The 17,057-nt window shown below is 36.0% G+C and overlaps 1 protein-coding gene across 2 annotated transcripts; it reads right to left on the reverse strand.

The window, feature by feature from the left end:
- Positions 1-739: 739 nt before the first annotated feature.
- Positions 740-15,731, reverse strand: Got1 (Glutamate oxaloacetate transaminase 1). 2 transcript variants are annotated; one of them, XM_028183684.2, is made up of 11 exons: positions 15,468-15,731; positions 15,237-15,393; positions 13,707-13,814; positions 9,252-9,325; positions 8,120-8,228; positions 7,268-7,485; positions 5,936-6,086; positions 5,119-5,284; positions 3,101-3,172; positions 2,003-2,218; positions 740-875 (listed from the first exon to the last, which is right to left on the reverse strand). In XM_028183684.2, the coding sequence occupies exons 2-11, from the start codon at positions 15,346-15,348 to the stop codon at positions 854-856; spliced, it is 1,248 nt and encodes a 415-aa protein (XP_028039485.2). In that variant the 5' UTR covers positions 15,349-15,393; positions 15,468-15,731; the 3' UTR covers positions 740-853. The 2 variants fall into 2 exon arrangements, with proteins under 2 accessions (XP_028039485.2, XP_089588948.1); XM_089732822.1 differs by having other exon boundaries at positions 1,997-2,218; positions 15,237-15,501.
- Positions 15,732-17,057: the final 1,326 nt, after the last annotated feature.

Consider the following 17,057-nt stretch of genomic DNA (forward strand, 5'->3'; position numbering starts at 1 on the left):
TCCACTGCTGAACATGGGCCTCCCCCAAAGCTCGTCACTGAACCGATCTTCGGTTCTACGCATCCAGTTACTGCCAGCTGCCTTGCGCAGGTCGTCGCTCCATCTAGCAGGGTTTCGACTTTCATTGTAACCTATATATTAATATGATTTTTTTAAAGATCTATGCAATGATTTTTTATACAACAGATATGTTATCTTCATAGTAACTGACTCTTCAAATCTGATCGCGCCATATATATCTACATACCTACCGATATAGTGCACACACATGTTGACAAGTAGCATTAATGAAAAGTACAAATATGGGATAAGCGCGTGAGTAAAAAAGATAGCTATAATTGGAACGATTGCACTTGTTATATTATTATTATTGCATTTGTTTAGACGCGACTAAAGACGAAACGTCCCAATTGGCCTGTTTTCGAGTCTTCACTTGACGTGCGCTTGAAACATATCTGCTTCTTTTTACATATAAAATATCATTGGATCTATGTATTTCCTGATTTCTTAATATAGGCATAGTTTTGTATTTCTATGAACGACGAGTCTACCTCGACCGCAATATTTGTTTCAAACACGACGTTGCCTTGTTCAGAGATCCACGCGTTGGGTTGTAACCAAACAGCTGACGGACCATATATATACAATACAATAAACATAAGCCGCCCGGTTTTCAACCAACACGACTGTCTTCTAGCCATCAATTAAATTAACAAAAGGAAAAAAAATACAATGCATGTGGTGATATTATTGGTGTATTGTAACAAAGTGTATTTACAAAACAAACAATTTTAATGTTTCCCATCACCATTAATACCATCACATACCGGACACACCGCTGCCGATCAAGCTATCATAACTTCGCTCGATTATCGCTGAAAAAAACAAAAGTCACCTTTTTTTTAAATTCCGTTTATTTAACAAAATGTTATTAGTATTGAATCAACTAGATACTAAAATTTTTTTGTTGAAAAAATAAAGAGCCCATTTTATTTTTTAATATCATCTAAAAGCATTTTTCATTAGAAAAAATATAAATATATATGAAAATATTACATTGGTCTTCGTTAAAAATAAATATATTGTTCTTGAGTTTTTTTTGTGTAATAAAAGATAATCTTATTAGCTTGATAAAAAACTTTTTTAGTTCAGAATTAACAATATTTCATTCGATGAAACTGAAAATTTCTTTGAATACAAATTGTAACTTTTTAATTTTCTACTTCACAGCCAGAATATTTTTAATAATTATGTACAAAAATATTAATTGAACTTTCGATACATTGCTTCTGTAATGCATAAAAATTTTTAAAATATAAATAATTATGCATGCAGTCATGTCATATGAGATTTAGTTGCTTACAAAAATAAATATATACGTTTTTAACGATATATTTTAACTAAAAATATTATAAATGCGATCTGCAAAATGTAAGCTGCTACTTATTAAAAATAAATAATTTGGTTCGTTTCATTATATGCGTGTCGTATGCGCAACCCCTGACGTCATTTATATGTTCTCTTGGCCTAAAGGTCTAGATACCTGGCCATAAACTTAAAAAAAAAGTTCTCTGATTGCTTCGACGTCTTGCTTTTAGACATCTTGATTTGATTCTCATATATTTAGCATCTAATTTGTGATCTCTAAAATATATTCGATACCATGATACTATCTAATACGAAAATCCAATTTTATCTTTAATAGTCATTATAATATATTGAAGAGTGATAGGCTATTTGAGTTTAAGGGGACATTTTTGCAACATTACGCAGGGCCATTTAAAGTTTAAAGTTTTGAATAAATATCATAACAAAAAAAACTAGTAGAAACTAGCTGAAGACGTTTTTTTTTTGTTTGTTCCATTCTTGGAGTATGAGTTTAGTATCAAGCGAAATGTCGCTTAAAGTAAATAACCTTTCATGCCTCAATATATGTTATATATGACATCAGGTGTTACAAATATATATCAGTGAGCTACCGATAAAAAAAAAAAACATTTACTGATCGTCAGGGAACTTGGTGACCGCGTCGTTGATGGCTTTAGCCACGTACTGCACGTTCCCCGGGTTCAGACCGCAGATGTTAATGCGACCGGACTTCAGCAGATAGATGTGGTACTCCTGTATCAAGTACTCGCACTGGCGCTGGTTGAGACCCGTGTACGAGAACAGCCCAATCTGCTTCACTATGTGGTCCCAGTTGCCGGGAGTTCCCAGTCTGTGGATCGATAGAATTTATGTAACTAGCAAACTAGACGTGACCCGTGGTTTTGTCAATCAAACAATTAAATCCGCGCAATCAGTCAATTAAAATAAACACGTGTGGCACTCGGGGACAGCAACGGTAAAGCTATTGCATTGCATTTTTTATCAACTTATGCAATTGCAATCAGACAATAATAATTTAATATTAAAACAATAGCAAAATATGACCACGCTATATTTATAAACATTAACAAAAGCAAAACATGAACTGCCCCTTCACACTCATAAGCTAGACCGCGCGAGAGAGTGATGGGCAGACTTTTCGTGATGCGCATGCAGTGTGACGTCACGCCGCGCGCTTATTCACAAACACTACACCAGCGCAACGTGTAAATGTGTCGAACGCGAGCTACATAGTAGGCCGAGTGGGGGTGTTAAGTTTTATTTTCGTTACGGAATTTCTTGATTCGGTCGCCGCGCTCAAAGGCTGCGATAAAAGCTTTGCAAAAGCTTAAGAAAACTAATTTTGTCTCCTCCACCAGTCGCAGTCATTGAAGCCGTTAAGTCATTTGTGAGCGATCAAACGAACGTTAAACTTTTAATGTTAACTTTAGGTGGTATTGTGAGTCCGCGCGGGTAGGTACCACCGCCCCGCCTATTACTGTCGTGAAGCAATAATGCGTTCCGGTTTGAAGGGCTAGGTAGCCGATATACTACACAATTGTGACTTAGGCCCCGTGTATCGAGATGGGCAACAGCGTATTATCGATTTACGAATGCTGTAAGGCTGATTAAAGTTAATGATCTTTTTTAAAAAAAAAAAGAACTGAAAATGTTGTTATATTCTTTTTTTATCATATCTTCCAAGAAAAACTGATAAGTTTGATTGACTTACTTCACGAGCTCAGACCTCAGAGCTTCTCTCATCTGCATGACCCTCGTAGACATGAGTTTGATGTGGTCCCTCCTGTAATTAAACAAAAACATTAGAGGTTCACTTGCATCAGATAATTGTTCTCAACTATGCATACATTAGCGACAATTAGCGCTAATTATTTAGCACATCTCTCTAATGGAAATTTGTTTAATTTTATATTTATTTATATTTTGTCTATACTAATAATATTATAAAGAGGAAAGATTTGTTTGTTTGTTTGTTTCGAATAGGCTCCGAAACTACTGGACCGATTTGAAAAATTCTTTTTCCATTAGAAGCCGACATTGTCCCTGATGAACATAGGCTACTTTTTTTAAATATTTTTTTATTTTATTTTTTTGGTTTCATGTGTGTTTTAATGTTTCCGAAGCGAAGCGAGGGCGGGTCGCTAGTAATAATATAATAAAGAGGAAATATGTGTTTGTTTGTTTGTATTGAATAGGCTCCGAAACTTCTGAACCGATTTGAAAAATTCTTGCACTGTTTGGAAGCTACACTATTCCCGAGTGACATAGGCTATAATCTTTTTGGAAAAAATTAGGTATCCTTACTAAAAATCCAATAATGTAACCCAAGGTGTATAAAAGTTACCAAAATACTCTTTACATCGCGTGCCCTGCGAAAACTATTGATAGAATAAAATAATGTACTACGACTTTGTAGAATACATTATTATTTATAAAAAGTGTCGCGACAGCATATGTCTAATTATTATATTATAGTTATGCCGCAATAAGTATTCTTTTATTTAAAAAAATAAAACAACGTCAAATATCGTTGAAATTTTTGTTAAAGACCCGAGCGGAGCCGGAGCGGGCCGCTATATGTTTATAAATCAAATCAAGATATCTGATTAACTTAAAGAAAAACGAGTTTCAAGTACCGATGACTATACAATAATTTTATTACTGGCACGGCGGTATTTACATCCGTAAATGAATGCTGGACTGTTATTTGAATGCAGGACTGTTGTTATTTAAATGCTGGACTATTGTTATTTGAACGACGGACTGTTGTTGTTTAAATGCTGGACTATTGTTAAATCTTGGACTGTTGTTGGAGAGCCGAACTATTTTTAATATTTAATAAATTATTTTTTTATAATGAATGTAAACGTATGTAGTCCAGAGGTTGAGACTAGAAAAAAATCACACAAGTACGGAATGAAAGAGATTTTTAGCAAAAGTATTGACGTGCTTTTGAGATGGAAAAAAATTATATTTATGTATAACTAGCGACCCGCCCTCGCTTCGCTTCGGGAACTGTAATTTATTATTGATTATAAGAATGAGATGGTGAGAGAGATTATTTTCCTACTCACTTCACAGTTATCGTAATATGTGTTATTCTGATATGTAAAGTTTCATCAAAATCCATCCTTATTACATACATACATTTTTACAAACTTTCGCGTTTATAATATCATAGTAGTTTGGAGATATACGTCAGAAGGAAGATCTTCCACCGAGCGGGTGATATTGCTCGGTAGACCGACGGTCCGAATGTTTTGTATATATGCAAGCTTATCTTGAAGTTGTCGAAAGCGAGATTCAGGCATCTGTTAAATATCTTGTGTTCTGGAATGTGTACCCGCCACAGTAGCATTATATTCGTTCGAACTCTGTCGTACTTTTTTTTCCTATCTAAGCTGACAGCTTTGAGAGACTTAAGTCAGCGTAACCTTAACAAGTAGGTGAGCTCACGGGGCTCAGGCCTGACGACGTTGCTAACACTAGCTCTAGCAAGAGCAGTGCTTGGCAGAATCTATCGCCGGATCGGGAACGCGACCCAATGAGAAGATCCGGCGAGAAACTCAATGGGCTCCCAATGTTATTCTTCGGAACTTGTATATATGCAAGCTTATCTTGGAGTTGTCGTAAAAGAGATTCAGGCATCTGTCAAATATATTTTGTTCTTTGATGGCTTTATAGGATCGCCACAGTAGGATTATAGTGTTAGATCTCTGTAGTACTGACCACTCATCGAAGAGCTGCTTGTTAGTGAGCACGGCGGCCACGACGTGGGCCCCGTGCGCTGGCGGGTTGGAGTACATCCCTCGCACGATCCACGTCATCTGGGACTTTATACGAGCAACGTGCGCAGACTCGTTCAATACCACCGCTAGGTTGCCAACGCGTTCATCTAACGAAAATATTATTCATACTGTTTTAAAACTAGTTAGACTGGTAATTGTTTACCGAAACTATAACATCATAAGGTGAATGTCGCTGGCCCCCTCAAGACATGAGGTCGAGGTCTCGTGGACCGGGACGGCCACCGGCGGGCTTACTATGCCGTACCGTGCTATATACAGGAATGTACTATATATCGGACTCTACACCGGACTGTACTATACACCGGACTGTACTATAATATACCGCACTGTACTATACACCGGACTGTACTAGACACCGGACATTGTTAATAACACAGTTGAATTCATGAGACCACTTCCTCTTTTTTATTTATTGCCACTGTAGGCAGACGAGCATATGGCCCACATGATGGTGAATGGTTACCGTCGCCCATGGACTTCAGCAATGCCAGGGGCAGAGCCAAGCTGCTGCCTCCGGTTTAATACTCTCCACAAGCCTCGTTTAAAGAAGAACATGTCATAGCGCTTGGGAAACACCGTGGAGAGGAGCTCATTTCAAAGCCGGATGGCACATGGAAAAAAGTTCTCTGGAAACGCACTGTGGATGAACGCAGTGGCTCTAGGTAGTATGGATGAACTCTACTCCGATGGCGAGCGTTGCTATGGTAAACCTTAGTATACACTCAATAAAAACTCACTGTAAAGTCCGAAATTCTTGGCATAGGACTGAGCGCAGAGGAGTTCGAAGCCGCGACTGACGAAGTACCGCACCGCCCACGCGTCTCCGTCCAGGTCGCCCGACGCGAACCCTTGGTACGCGCTGTCGAAGAACGGGAACAACTTGCGCTCCTACACACAAATAATTCACCACACTATACTATATATCGCCTTTTCGCATTAAAAGTGTACAATTTCCAGAAATATTCGAATTTTAGTTAATAATATATGCGGAATCATTTGGTATCACCAGTTTTTTTCTCATAAATACTGTCAAAAGAGCGCAGTTTAGTTTTAGTTTATTTTTGAAGTGAAAACTTCTTTAGAATCGTTATGATTTTAAACCGGATGCAACGGAAAAAACGACAGGTAAGAGACACAAATACAAAAATGTGTAGGATGAAGCCAGCAAAGAATGAGACAGAAATATACATACTATTTAAGCGTCATCTGTGAGATTTTTTAATACTAACGTGTGTATGAAAGCTCTTGTAGTGAATTTTAATTTAGGATTATACGTGAAATTAAAATATCAATTCACAGAGGGCGCTACCTTACAATTATTTACTAATGACAAAATTTTACATATACTTAAGACGTTTAGGATAATTGTATTTTAATTTTGGAAGGTTTCACTTCTACCACGTGTGAACTGCACACATTTTTTTTTTTTAGTTTACCTATGTTTTGTCTACTTTTAACAAAATTAATACACAATTTTATCTTACTTTAAAAGACAGATAATGTAACTGTTAAAAAATGAAAAGTAAATGTTGCAAAGAACATTAATATTAAAAATATCACATGTTAAACCTTTAAAACACTCTCCTGTAAAATTAGTAAGTTTTGAGATTATACAGTTTTAATGCGAGAAGACGATTTATCAAATGGTGAAAGGTTTATTGAAGTGAAACTTCTAATGCGACTTCCAAAAAGGTTGCGTTAAACGTTTAACGCTACCACACTAGAAAGGGACAGAGCGATAGTGAATGCGTGGCACTCGGATGCATGCGCGTAGTGTACCTGTTACAGGCCAGCGCGAGCATTAGCAACGAGTAGCGTCCAATATTTTAATGAAGTACATATTTAAAAAATATATATTTTCTATCTATAATTTAAAATATATATAATATACTTAAATGTTGAAGATGTCGCATCTCTTATACACAGCATTCCCTATTACAAGAGCAATCTTATTTAAGGATGAAAAATGAAGAAAACCACAATACTACTACACATCGAAAAAGAAGTTTCACTTCACGCGCATCAAGTTGCACGCGCACCGTTTTTTTTTATTGGTTTATCTCGCTCACCTCCATAACATCAGCTATTTTCATCCACTGTTCCCTGGTGGGGTCTATGCCTGTGGGATTGTGGGCGCACGCGTGCAGCAGTATGACGGCATTCTCCGGAGCGCTCTTGAGGTCTTCGATGAAACCGTCGAAGTCTATGCCCCTGGTCTTTGGGTCCCAGTAGCGGTACGAGCGGGGCTTCGTGAAACCAGAGTTCACGAATACTAGGTGATGATTCTCTGTGGGTCGGTGGTTCCATATTATCTTCTCAATTATATTATCTACTAGCGACTCGCCCTCGTTTCGCTTCGGAAACTGTAATTTATTATTGATTTCCCCACTATTTAATGGATGTTATTATACATATAAACCTTCCTCTTCAATCACTCTATCTATTAAAAAAAAACGCATCAAAATCCATTGCGTAGTTTTAAAGATTTAAGCATACATAGGGACAGAGAAAGCGACTTTGTTTTATACTATGTAGTGATACTACATTTCTTTATCTTTTCCTACATTAATGACATGCAATATCATAGTTGTTAACAGCTTATCTGAAAAATAGTTTATCTAAAAATGTTCACATGAAAAAAAAGGTTTATTATTTGAATTCTGAGTGAGATTTTGATACCAAGATCTCATTTTCGTGTATTTCGTCAATTTTGTCTACTAATCCCAAATTGTTAAACATTTATTCACCTACGAAAGATAATTTAAGCTTTGACCCGGGCTGCACAGTGTGAGACGTGTTCGGAATGAAGATGATGCACTATCTAACAAGTTTCCACCAGTCTGGTATACCTAATACATTTTCAGTGCCAGAACATTTACCGGCAGAAACTTTATCTATGTGCGTGGTAAAAGTGTACATACCCCATGTAGGTGTGGAGTAGTAGAATGTATCGTATTTAAGATGCTTGTTGAGGAATTCGGCGCCGACGCGCAGACCACCAGTCCCGGACAAGACTTGCACACCGAAAGCCTGCGATAGGAATGTCTCAATCTAGTTTTCTTTTAAAACACCATTTCTTTACTACCAAAACGAACCATTTTTTTTTTCTTATATGTGTGGACGAGCTCACAGCCTACCTGGTGTTAAGAGGTTACTGGAGCCCATAGACATACTACAGACTACAACGTAAATGCGCCATCCACCTTGAGATATAAGTTCTAAGGTCTCGAGTATAATTACAACGGCTGCCCCGCCCTTCAAGCCGAAACGCATTACTGTTTCACGGCAGAAATAGGCAGGGTGGTGGTGCCTACCCGTGCGGACTTACAAGAGGTCTACTACTTGTCTGAAGGAAGGAGCGATCACTCGTAACATCAATAGAATGATATAGAATATTCCAGGCGACGTCGGGTTACACGCGCCATATAGTACACGCTACAGTAAAAACGACAGTCTCTAGGCTGCAACAGACCAAAGAATTAACTTATCAACTGGTAAATTATGGATCAAAGAGTGACACGAGCAACTCTTTATTCCGGGAAAATATAATATGATTCGGAAACGTGTTGCAAAAAAGTAATTTTAATTTTCACTCTTTTAGGATATAGATAGACTTTTCGGGCTAACCCACGTCTGAGGTAAGCAAATATCAAAGATGACACAGTGCGTTTCCAGAGACACAGTGCGTTTCCAGAGATCTTTTTTGCCACGTACCATCCGGCGTTGGAATGAGCTCCCCTCCACGGTGTTTCCCGAGCGCTATGACATGTCCTTCTTCAAACGAGGCTTGTGGAGAGTATTAAGCGATAGGCAGCGGCTTGGCTCTACCCTTGGCATTGCTGATCTCCATGAGCGACGGTAACCACTTATCATCAGGTGGGCCGTATGATCGTCTGCCTGCTCGGAAAAAAAAAAGATGAAGATCTCATTTAAAATGGCGCATGTATCTCTCTATATTTCAGTGTTTGATAATTTGTAAGCAAAAAAACTAGGAGCAGGAGTTTTATTGTGGTTAAAATATATTCTACAGTGTGAATGACTGTTATAACTTACTTTTCCAGCGGCCATGGCAGGACTATCCTCACCAAGGAGCATAGCCACAGATGCATTACAAAACTGCTCCAGACCTAAGGATAAATGACATGGCCTACTTAAAACTTGTGACACATTTAATTTTTTTTATTTATTTATTATAAGCTCCTTAAAGTCAAATCTTGCAAGTTAAATTAGAACTACTTCTTACACTTTTTTTTGCGTTGAACCATCTTGATGAAATTTTTTTTATTGCTTAGATGGGTGGACGAGCTTACAGCCCACCTGGTGTTAAGTAGTTACTGGAGCCCATAGACATCCACAACGTATATGCACCACCCACCTTGAGATATAAGTTTTAAGGCCTCAAGTATCAAGCTGCCCCACCCTTCAAACCGAAACGCAATACTGCTTCACGGCAGAAATAGGCATTGTGGTGGTACCTACCCGCGCGGACTCAAAAGAGGTTCTACGAGTAATTACACAAATTATAATTTTGCGAATTTGCTTTTTATTACACGATGTTATTCCTCCACCGTGAAAGTCAATCGTGAACATTTTCGATGATAATGCATTTTTATGGTATACGTAACTTGGATCGTTATTCTGAATGAGCAACAGCAAAATGATTCTCAACGCTCTATTCAAAGTTTAAGCATAGACATGAAATTTCGTGTACGCTATTATGATAGCCGGTTTTCAGTTTTACCGTACCGAATGCACTCAGGGCTGGGTTGTGCCTACGGAACTCCTTTCTAGTTATCAGCACAAATATGAAATATCCTAATACGGATTCAATTGTGACAGCACATTCATCATGACAAGCTTGTTTTTTTTACTAATAGTTTTTCTTTATATGTATATTGAACTGTTATTTTATTCGACACACAGTCAATTGAGGCCACGTTAATTTTTTTCCTAAGCGCTACTACCATCATTTTTTTTTTTGCCTCAGTGATGAAAACTTGTTTTATGGAAAAATTCTCAAATTTATATATGTGTATATATTTTTTTCTTTTCATATTTATTTATATTATTATACAATTATACTTTATTAATTTTTTTATATATTTATTACGAATTCAGCTATAAATCTCACAGTGAAGATTTTTGAAAATTTTATCATAGCTTTATCCTTACAAAATAATTCTTCAATCCGACTGCACGTTTGAAACCTTTCACTTCTTGTTTTGGTAAAACACAGTGCGTGATGAGGAATTTAATTCATTATCGCAAATAAAACATGACACAATTATACTTGAAGAATCTTTCTTATTTTTATCGAAGCGCTACCTTGAAATTCTTAGTTACGTCAATCTCACTTTTATCAGTTGTTTTGAATGATACATATTATTTGATATTTGAGAATACAAGTTGCTTTCAATGATGTTTAATTTAAATCTAAATTGTTATTGTAAAAAAATTGTAAAAAAAATTATGTATAAATAATATTGTTTATTACTATTTCTGGCCAACGTTGATTATTTTTTTGTTGTTGTTTTTGACAGAGCTGAGAAATCGAACAATCTATACTAATATATAAATCAACAGTGGTTTTTACGGATGTTCCGTTATAATTACTGAACCATGATTCCGATTGACTTGAAACTTGGTATCCATGTACAAAATTCGTGTACTTAATGGATAGGCTAATATTTATATGAGTGTTGTACTCCCTAATAATAAGGACAATAAATAATAATGTTAATTTTAAATTCACAGCGAAGCGGGCGAGTACGGCTAGTATTATTATAATACACTACATTTTAAAGTGGTATCGAGTTACCGACTAAATTAAACCGCCAATGGCGGCTGTATTGACAGTTTATGTGTCAATGAGATGTATGCGTATTGTTGCACTAATTATTTTAAAAATACCAACAAAAACTAGCAAAGACATATTTCTATATAAATTTAGGAATTCAGTTCTGAAAAGCAATCTTATTTACTCTTTATCGACCATTGAACGTAAAATATTGATTGCAATTATTTGATAAAATTTATTATCAATATTACATCACTACAGATAAACTAGTGTAAACAGTTAACATTACTTCAAATGTACATTTTCATTACTTCGTCAGCAATATTTAGAGATTATTCAGGATCATTTTTGTATTCTATCTAGATTTTATTTTATTGTGCAGGTATCAGGCAAATGGTGCATTTTTATTGGATCTCCAATGATCACTTAAAACTGGTGATTGATAACGCAATCTATCATAATAATGTCGAAATCACCATGATCATCGAATGTTAACATGTAGTAAGCGAACACCGGTATCATCCGCGTAATCTGACCACCTCAGATACAAAGCCCTCTCTTATCAATTTAAATATAACAAAATTCTTAGTAACGACAACAGTTGAACAGTACCTACCCATTTTAAAGATTACCGTAACGAAAAAGCCATACTGCTTTAATTGGCCAAGTTAGGCTTTAATTTTTACCACACATTTTAATAATAGTATTATTTTTTCCCTATCTATTTACTGGTAGTCTGAAGCCGCTTTCAGACTACGCTATAATATAATAGCGTATAGTATATAGCTCATAGCACAACAATATCGCACACCATATGTACATTGTTATGGTTCACACTGTACTGTACTATATATTATTGGCTAAGCATAAACTAAACGTCAAGACCCGTCTATGTACGATCTGTATGCAGCGTCTTCAAGTACTTCGGACACGCGGTCCGACGAAATCCTGACAACTTGGAAAAACTAATAGTTGTAGGTCACGTGGAAGGAAAGAGAAGTCGAGGAAGATCGCCAACCAGGTTGACAGAGGCCACAAACACCAGCGTCCCGGGCGCCATTAAGCAGACCGAATGCAGGCAACATTGGAGGAAGCTGGTGCAAAAACTAGACCAAGGTGATCACGACCCTCAGTAATGAGGAAGCGACGAAGTAGAAAAAGTATAGGCTGCTATACTATATGGCACTATAGTATAGCGTAGTCTGAAAGCAGTTTAAGGGGCTCTTCCAGCTTTACGCGGAAGGATACGTGAGCTTACGGACTCGAATCTGAGAGAATTTACTAACACTATCCCTAAGGAGAGCAGTGCTTCGCTGAATCTACCGCCGGATCAGAGTCGCGACCCACTGAGAAGATCCGGCGAGAAACTCAATGGGCGGCAATAATCAGTAAAACGAACGGCTATAGCCAGCTAACGCTTCAACGTTGATAACTAGATTAATCATAATGACATGACATAAGATAATGGATAACGCTAAGGAAATAAAAATAAATATCATATTATGTATCTTTGGAGATATCTATAGATAATGGTAGTTTGATGATATTACGGAAATAATCGTGCTGTTGATATTGGACACTACATTGAAAGTAAAAGAGTCCTTGATTTGTAATTGAACTATCTGAAACTGGTACCATAACAAAATATATTTCGCTATTTCGCTTTCCAATAATTGTTTCTTTCTGTGGAATGGTCAATGTAAGCTGATGGTAAGGCGTTTTTTTGCGCCTTGTGAGCGCGTACGGGTAGGTACCACAACAGGAAAAAAAAAATAAAAAAAAAAAAAGTTACCACAACACCGTCTATTCTTTGATTACATATCCAGAAGAAAGGGCTCTAGGGTGAGGGCTCTAAAGCAGAGACTAGTGGTTCAAGGCAAGAGACCACGTGAGCGATCACCAAACCACTGAACAGTTCTGATACAGAATGCTACTGAATCCATCATGGAACTTTAAAACTGTACCATGGTGGATTCAGTTGGTTTTGTTCTGTACCAACCTGAGACTTAGATATCATGCGATAAAAGGGCGGCGGCATTAACGAGGTTGATGTCTATGGGCTCCGATGACCACTCAACACCAGGTGGGCCGTGAGTTCATCCGGCCATTTTAGCAATAAATAAATAATACAAAATGGTCCAGTGCACTCAAAGCGTTCCGAGTTGGAAGTTTATCTCCAGGAGAGCATTCCTTGCAAAAAAATGAGATTTAATGAATGCTTTTGAGTGTACATGATCAGTGCAACCATTATGTCAAAATTGCTGGACGAAAAAGAATCTATAAGCTCCTATAACCACTTAACCGTTTTTAAATACAGGGTCAAACAATTCTATATCTCATCAACCGAATGATCATTGTTCTATACTCTACGTATATATTGTGTTACTTATAATATTTTGTATTCAAGTTTAACAATATTTGCTATGTATATGTGCATTACTATAATTATTATTCTCATGTTGTATTTGATATTTTAGCTGTTCTACACACACTCATCACTTTTAATTATTATTCTCATAATCTGCTAGCAGATCTGCTGGAAGAGAGTTCTAAAAGTAATAAGCAGTGCCTTTGTACATAATTTTCCTATTACTTTGTACTATGTCTTCTTTTTTGTGTGTACATAAATAAATAAATAATAAATAACACCAGGGTGAGTCGTGAGAACTTTCACCCTTCCACAAAAAAATTATACACAAATGCCAACTTACCTAACACGGGAAGGTATTCATGCAGTAAGGTTTCATCTGCTGCCAGCTGTTTTTCCATCTTACGAACGATGGGCAGTACCCATGGTTTACCATTTTCATCTCTGTATGCTGAAATATGATTTATAGATGAAAGTTCTACCAATTACTCATTCTACGAATTAAGATGCTGCTCTGACTTTTTATTAAATAAATTGTTGTAAGTATCCCCAATAAATTAATATTTTGTTTTTTTTCTATAAACTTCACATATTTTTGTGAGTGTCCATTAAACAATTACCTGTAGCTACAAAGGTATAATAGAAATTGTGACTATGCATAAGTCTTGACAAAGGTTAAATTCACTCGGCTACTTCCCCATTGTTTGAAAGAGCTACCTTTTAAGTTTGAAGTAACTGGAGACTGCCAGTTCTATCAGTCTGGTATAGCACAATATATCTGGCACCTATTTGTAAAGCATTATAAAAATAAGTTGAGGGTCTATTTCTAAGATTAATGATATATTGTCTTTTGTGTCTTTGATCATTTGAAACATGCAGTAATGGGTTTTATTTCAGATTTTTAAAATGTTGAGATATCACTCTATAGATCATCAAGTCAGTAAGAGTGAATGATTTCTATGATGCTTAAAATGAAACAACCTCCTCCAAAGACAGGAGGAATAGGGAGTGAAACTAAATACACTAATAACCAAAAAAATTTTTATGAGACAAGTACATTACTAAAGTAATAAAAGGGTTCAGAGCAGATCCTAGACTGTGTTTCAAATAATAATATTAATTATTTACCAATTAAAACCAATTAGACAAACATGTATCATAGTGATATTTTTTTTCATTAATTTTATTGCTGTTTTTTTCATTCTTTAAAATGATTTTCTCTATATTAGTATGTTAAGCCAAATTTCTGATGTTCTTATTTATAAATATTATAGAAACAATTTACATATTTTGTAACACCCATGCTTTACATAAAGCACAAAACTAAAATTGCCATAGTGCTAATTTTTCAAAATTCATATCCGACTAAACATACCATGAACCTGAACTCTGTCTAGGTTTATTTTAAATATTTATTTTATTTTACAGATCTAAGTACCAACTTTTACTGGAGATATGACACCAACTATGAGGCAATTTCAGCTATCTTAAGGCACTTTTTACTTTTTAAATAATAAAGAAATATTTTCAATTCTACCTTTAATTTTATAATTTTAATCCTATTTCGCGAAATTTTTACTTTGTAATTAGTGACTATAACATGTACACTGCATGATTTATGCACATTTATTGACAGATATTTGTAAAAAGCATTTATTTCTAAAATTATTACTGACCAAAAACATTATCTTTACATAGCAGCGGGCCTCTAGTTTAATCAGAGTACAAATTCTAATTAGGAACTTCCTCACATTTAGCAAAACATCCTAATTAGTTTGGGCATAACATAAACATATTACATAACGTAGAACACTTAAATACCTATTAAATGAATGCAAGTATTTTACTGTGAGAATATAAATATAAGGCTCACCTCCAACTCCTAAATTAACTTTATTTTGAAAAGTATCCTCAGTAAAAAGTCTGTTTAACAAAAACACCTCTATCGGGGGGCCTTGTTCGACACCTTGGAATCGAGAAGCCATTTGTTTCTTTACAAAATTTTACACTGGATTAATTAAGCCGACCGACTGAAATGATTTAAAGATAATTATTATTTGCTAATAAATATTCACCAAAAAATCGCGTAATATCATGTACGAACCTCGGCCACCTAACCTAATGTGACCTTTGTCAATGACAATATTGTCGTAATATGTCATTGTCAATCTTTTTTTTTAATTCACCATTGGACTCACATTTTACATTTTTTTTTTTGGGATTTTATGACCTGGTATTTCGTTTAATTTATAAAATGCGGCATGAAACCGAATAAAAGGGTTATACATTAACATTTAATGATATTAAGGGAAATAATAAAAAAAATCCCCAACACTACAGGTGTTGTACAAGATGACTCAAAAATACCATTCCCTGTACTACGAGATCTAGAGTAATAAACATACGCGTCGAGTCTTCGTAACCCCATGGCTGTGGGCTTTCTGTCTTGCTGGACAGAAATGAAGTATTATGGTAGCTATACACGTATCGATACTTGCGCAAGTTAAGACTTGTACAAGTATATCATTACGTGTATGGCTACCTTTAGAGTTTTCTATATAAAGGATGTCCCACAATAATTTCGATTCATTTCGATAAAAGAATGCGTCCTTTTTATACTGCTTAGATATGGGAAGCCGAGCTCACGGATCATCTGATCTTGAAACGGTTACCAAAGCCCATAAACATCAACACTGTAAATGCCGCCACCCATCTTGAGATATGAGTTCTAAGTCTCCGATTTTACAGTACAGCGGCGGCCTTACATTTCCAACCAAAATGCATTACTGCTTCACAGCAGAAATAGGCAGGGTGGTGATACATTACTGTACGGACTCATAGGAACACTACCACTACTAGTGCACTACTAATACTACACACTAGCTTTAATCAGTACTACTGAGATGAAAACATATTAATTATGGTCGTACAAATTGAGTGCATATATTGTATATGTTTTTCTCCGCCAAATAGGCCTTTTCCCTGTAATATCCCTCTCATTAAGCCCTCTTTGGTGCATGATCAACATTCTGTATCTTCTAAATCGAGGTTACTTAAGTTATACCTTAAATCACTTTTATCTTTTAATTAATTAAACAATATTTCTAACAACTTCGGACTGCTTTGGGAAGCCGAAGTTATACGAAACACAGCAAACGCGATAACAAGACCGCCCTTAGACAGGTTCTTTGTACTCATATACGTGCACTCATATTCTTCCAACCATACCTTCCAACTTGTCAGCTTATTGAAGTACAAACACACACACAACTCCGCGGGTGCCGCTAGCCGCTCCGACTGTGTCGGCACATCAAACAGCTTCTTTTGTCTTTGCTGTCTGTCTTAAAGGAGAAATTTAATTTTTATTCCAATTACCGCAATGAGTTTGAAATTTGGTTTGAGTTTTTGAGCCTTATTTACCTAGTGATTGTGTCGCATTTTTTGACGCATTATTTGTTTGAAATGAACGAACTTGTTATTGTCTATCTACGGTCTAAAGGTACGTTTGCTCTATAAATGGAATGTTATCGAACTGTTGAAATAGTTAATATTAGGTTGATGGTATACATAAAATGATAAAATTGCGTTAATTTACCAAAAAGTCAATCGCAGCTTGTTTCTCTCTGAGACCAATAAGTTAAATCTGGAAGTCGTAGAGGATTTCATACATCTGGGGTCCATCATAGCTAATAAC

Source organism: Bombyx mandarina, chromosome 15 (genome assembly GCF_030267445.1).
Source record: "Bombyx mandarina strain Sakado chromosome 15, ASM3026744v2".
Lineage (NCBI taxonomy): Eukaryota > Metazoa > Arthropoda > Insecta > Lepidoptera > Bombycidae > Bombyx > Bombyx mandarina.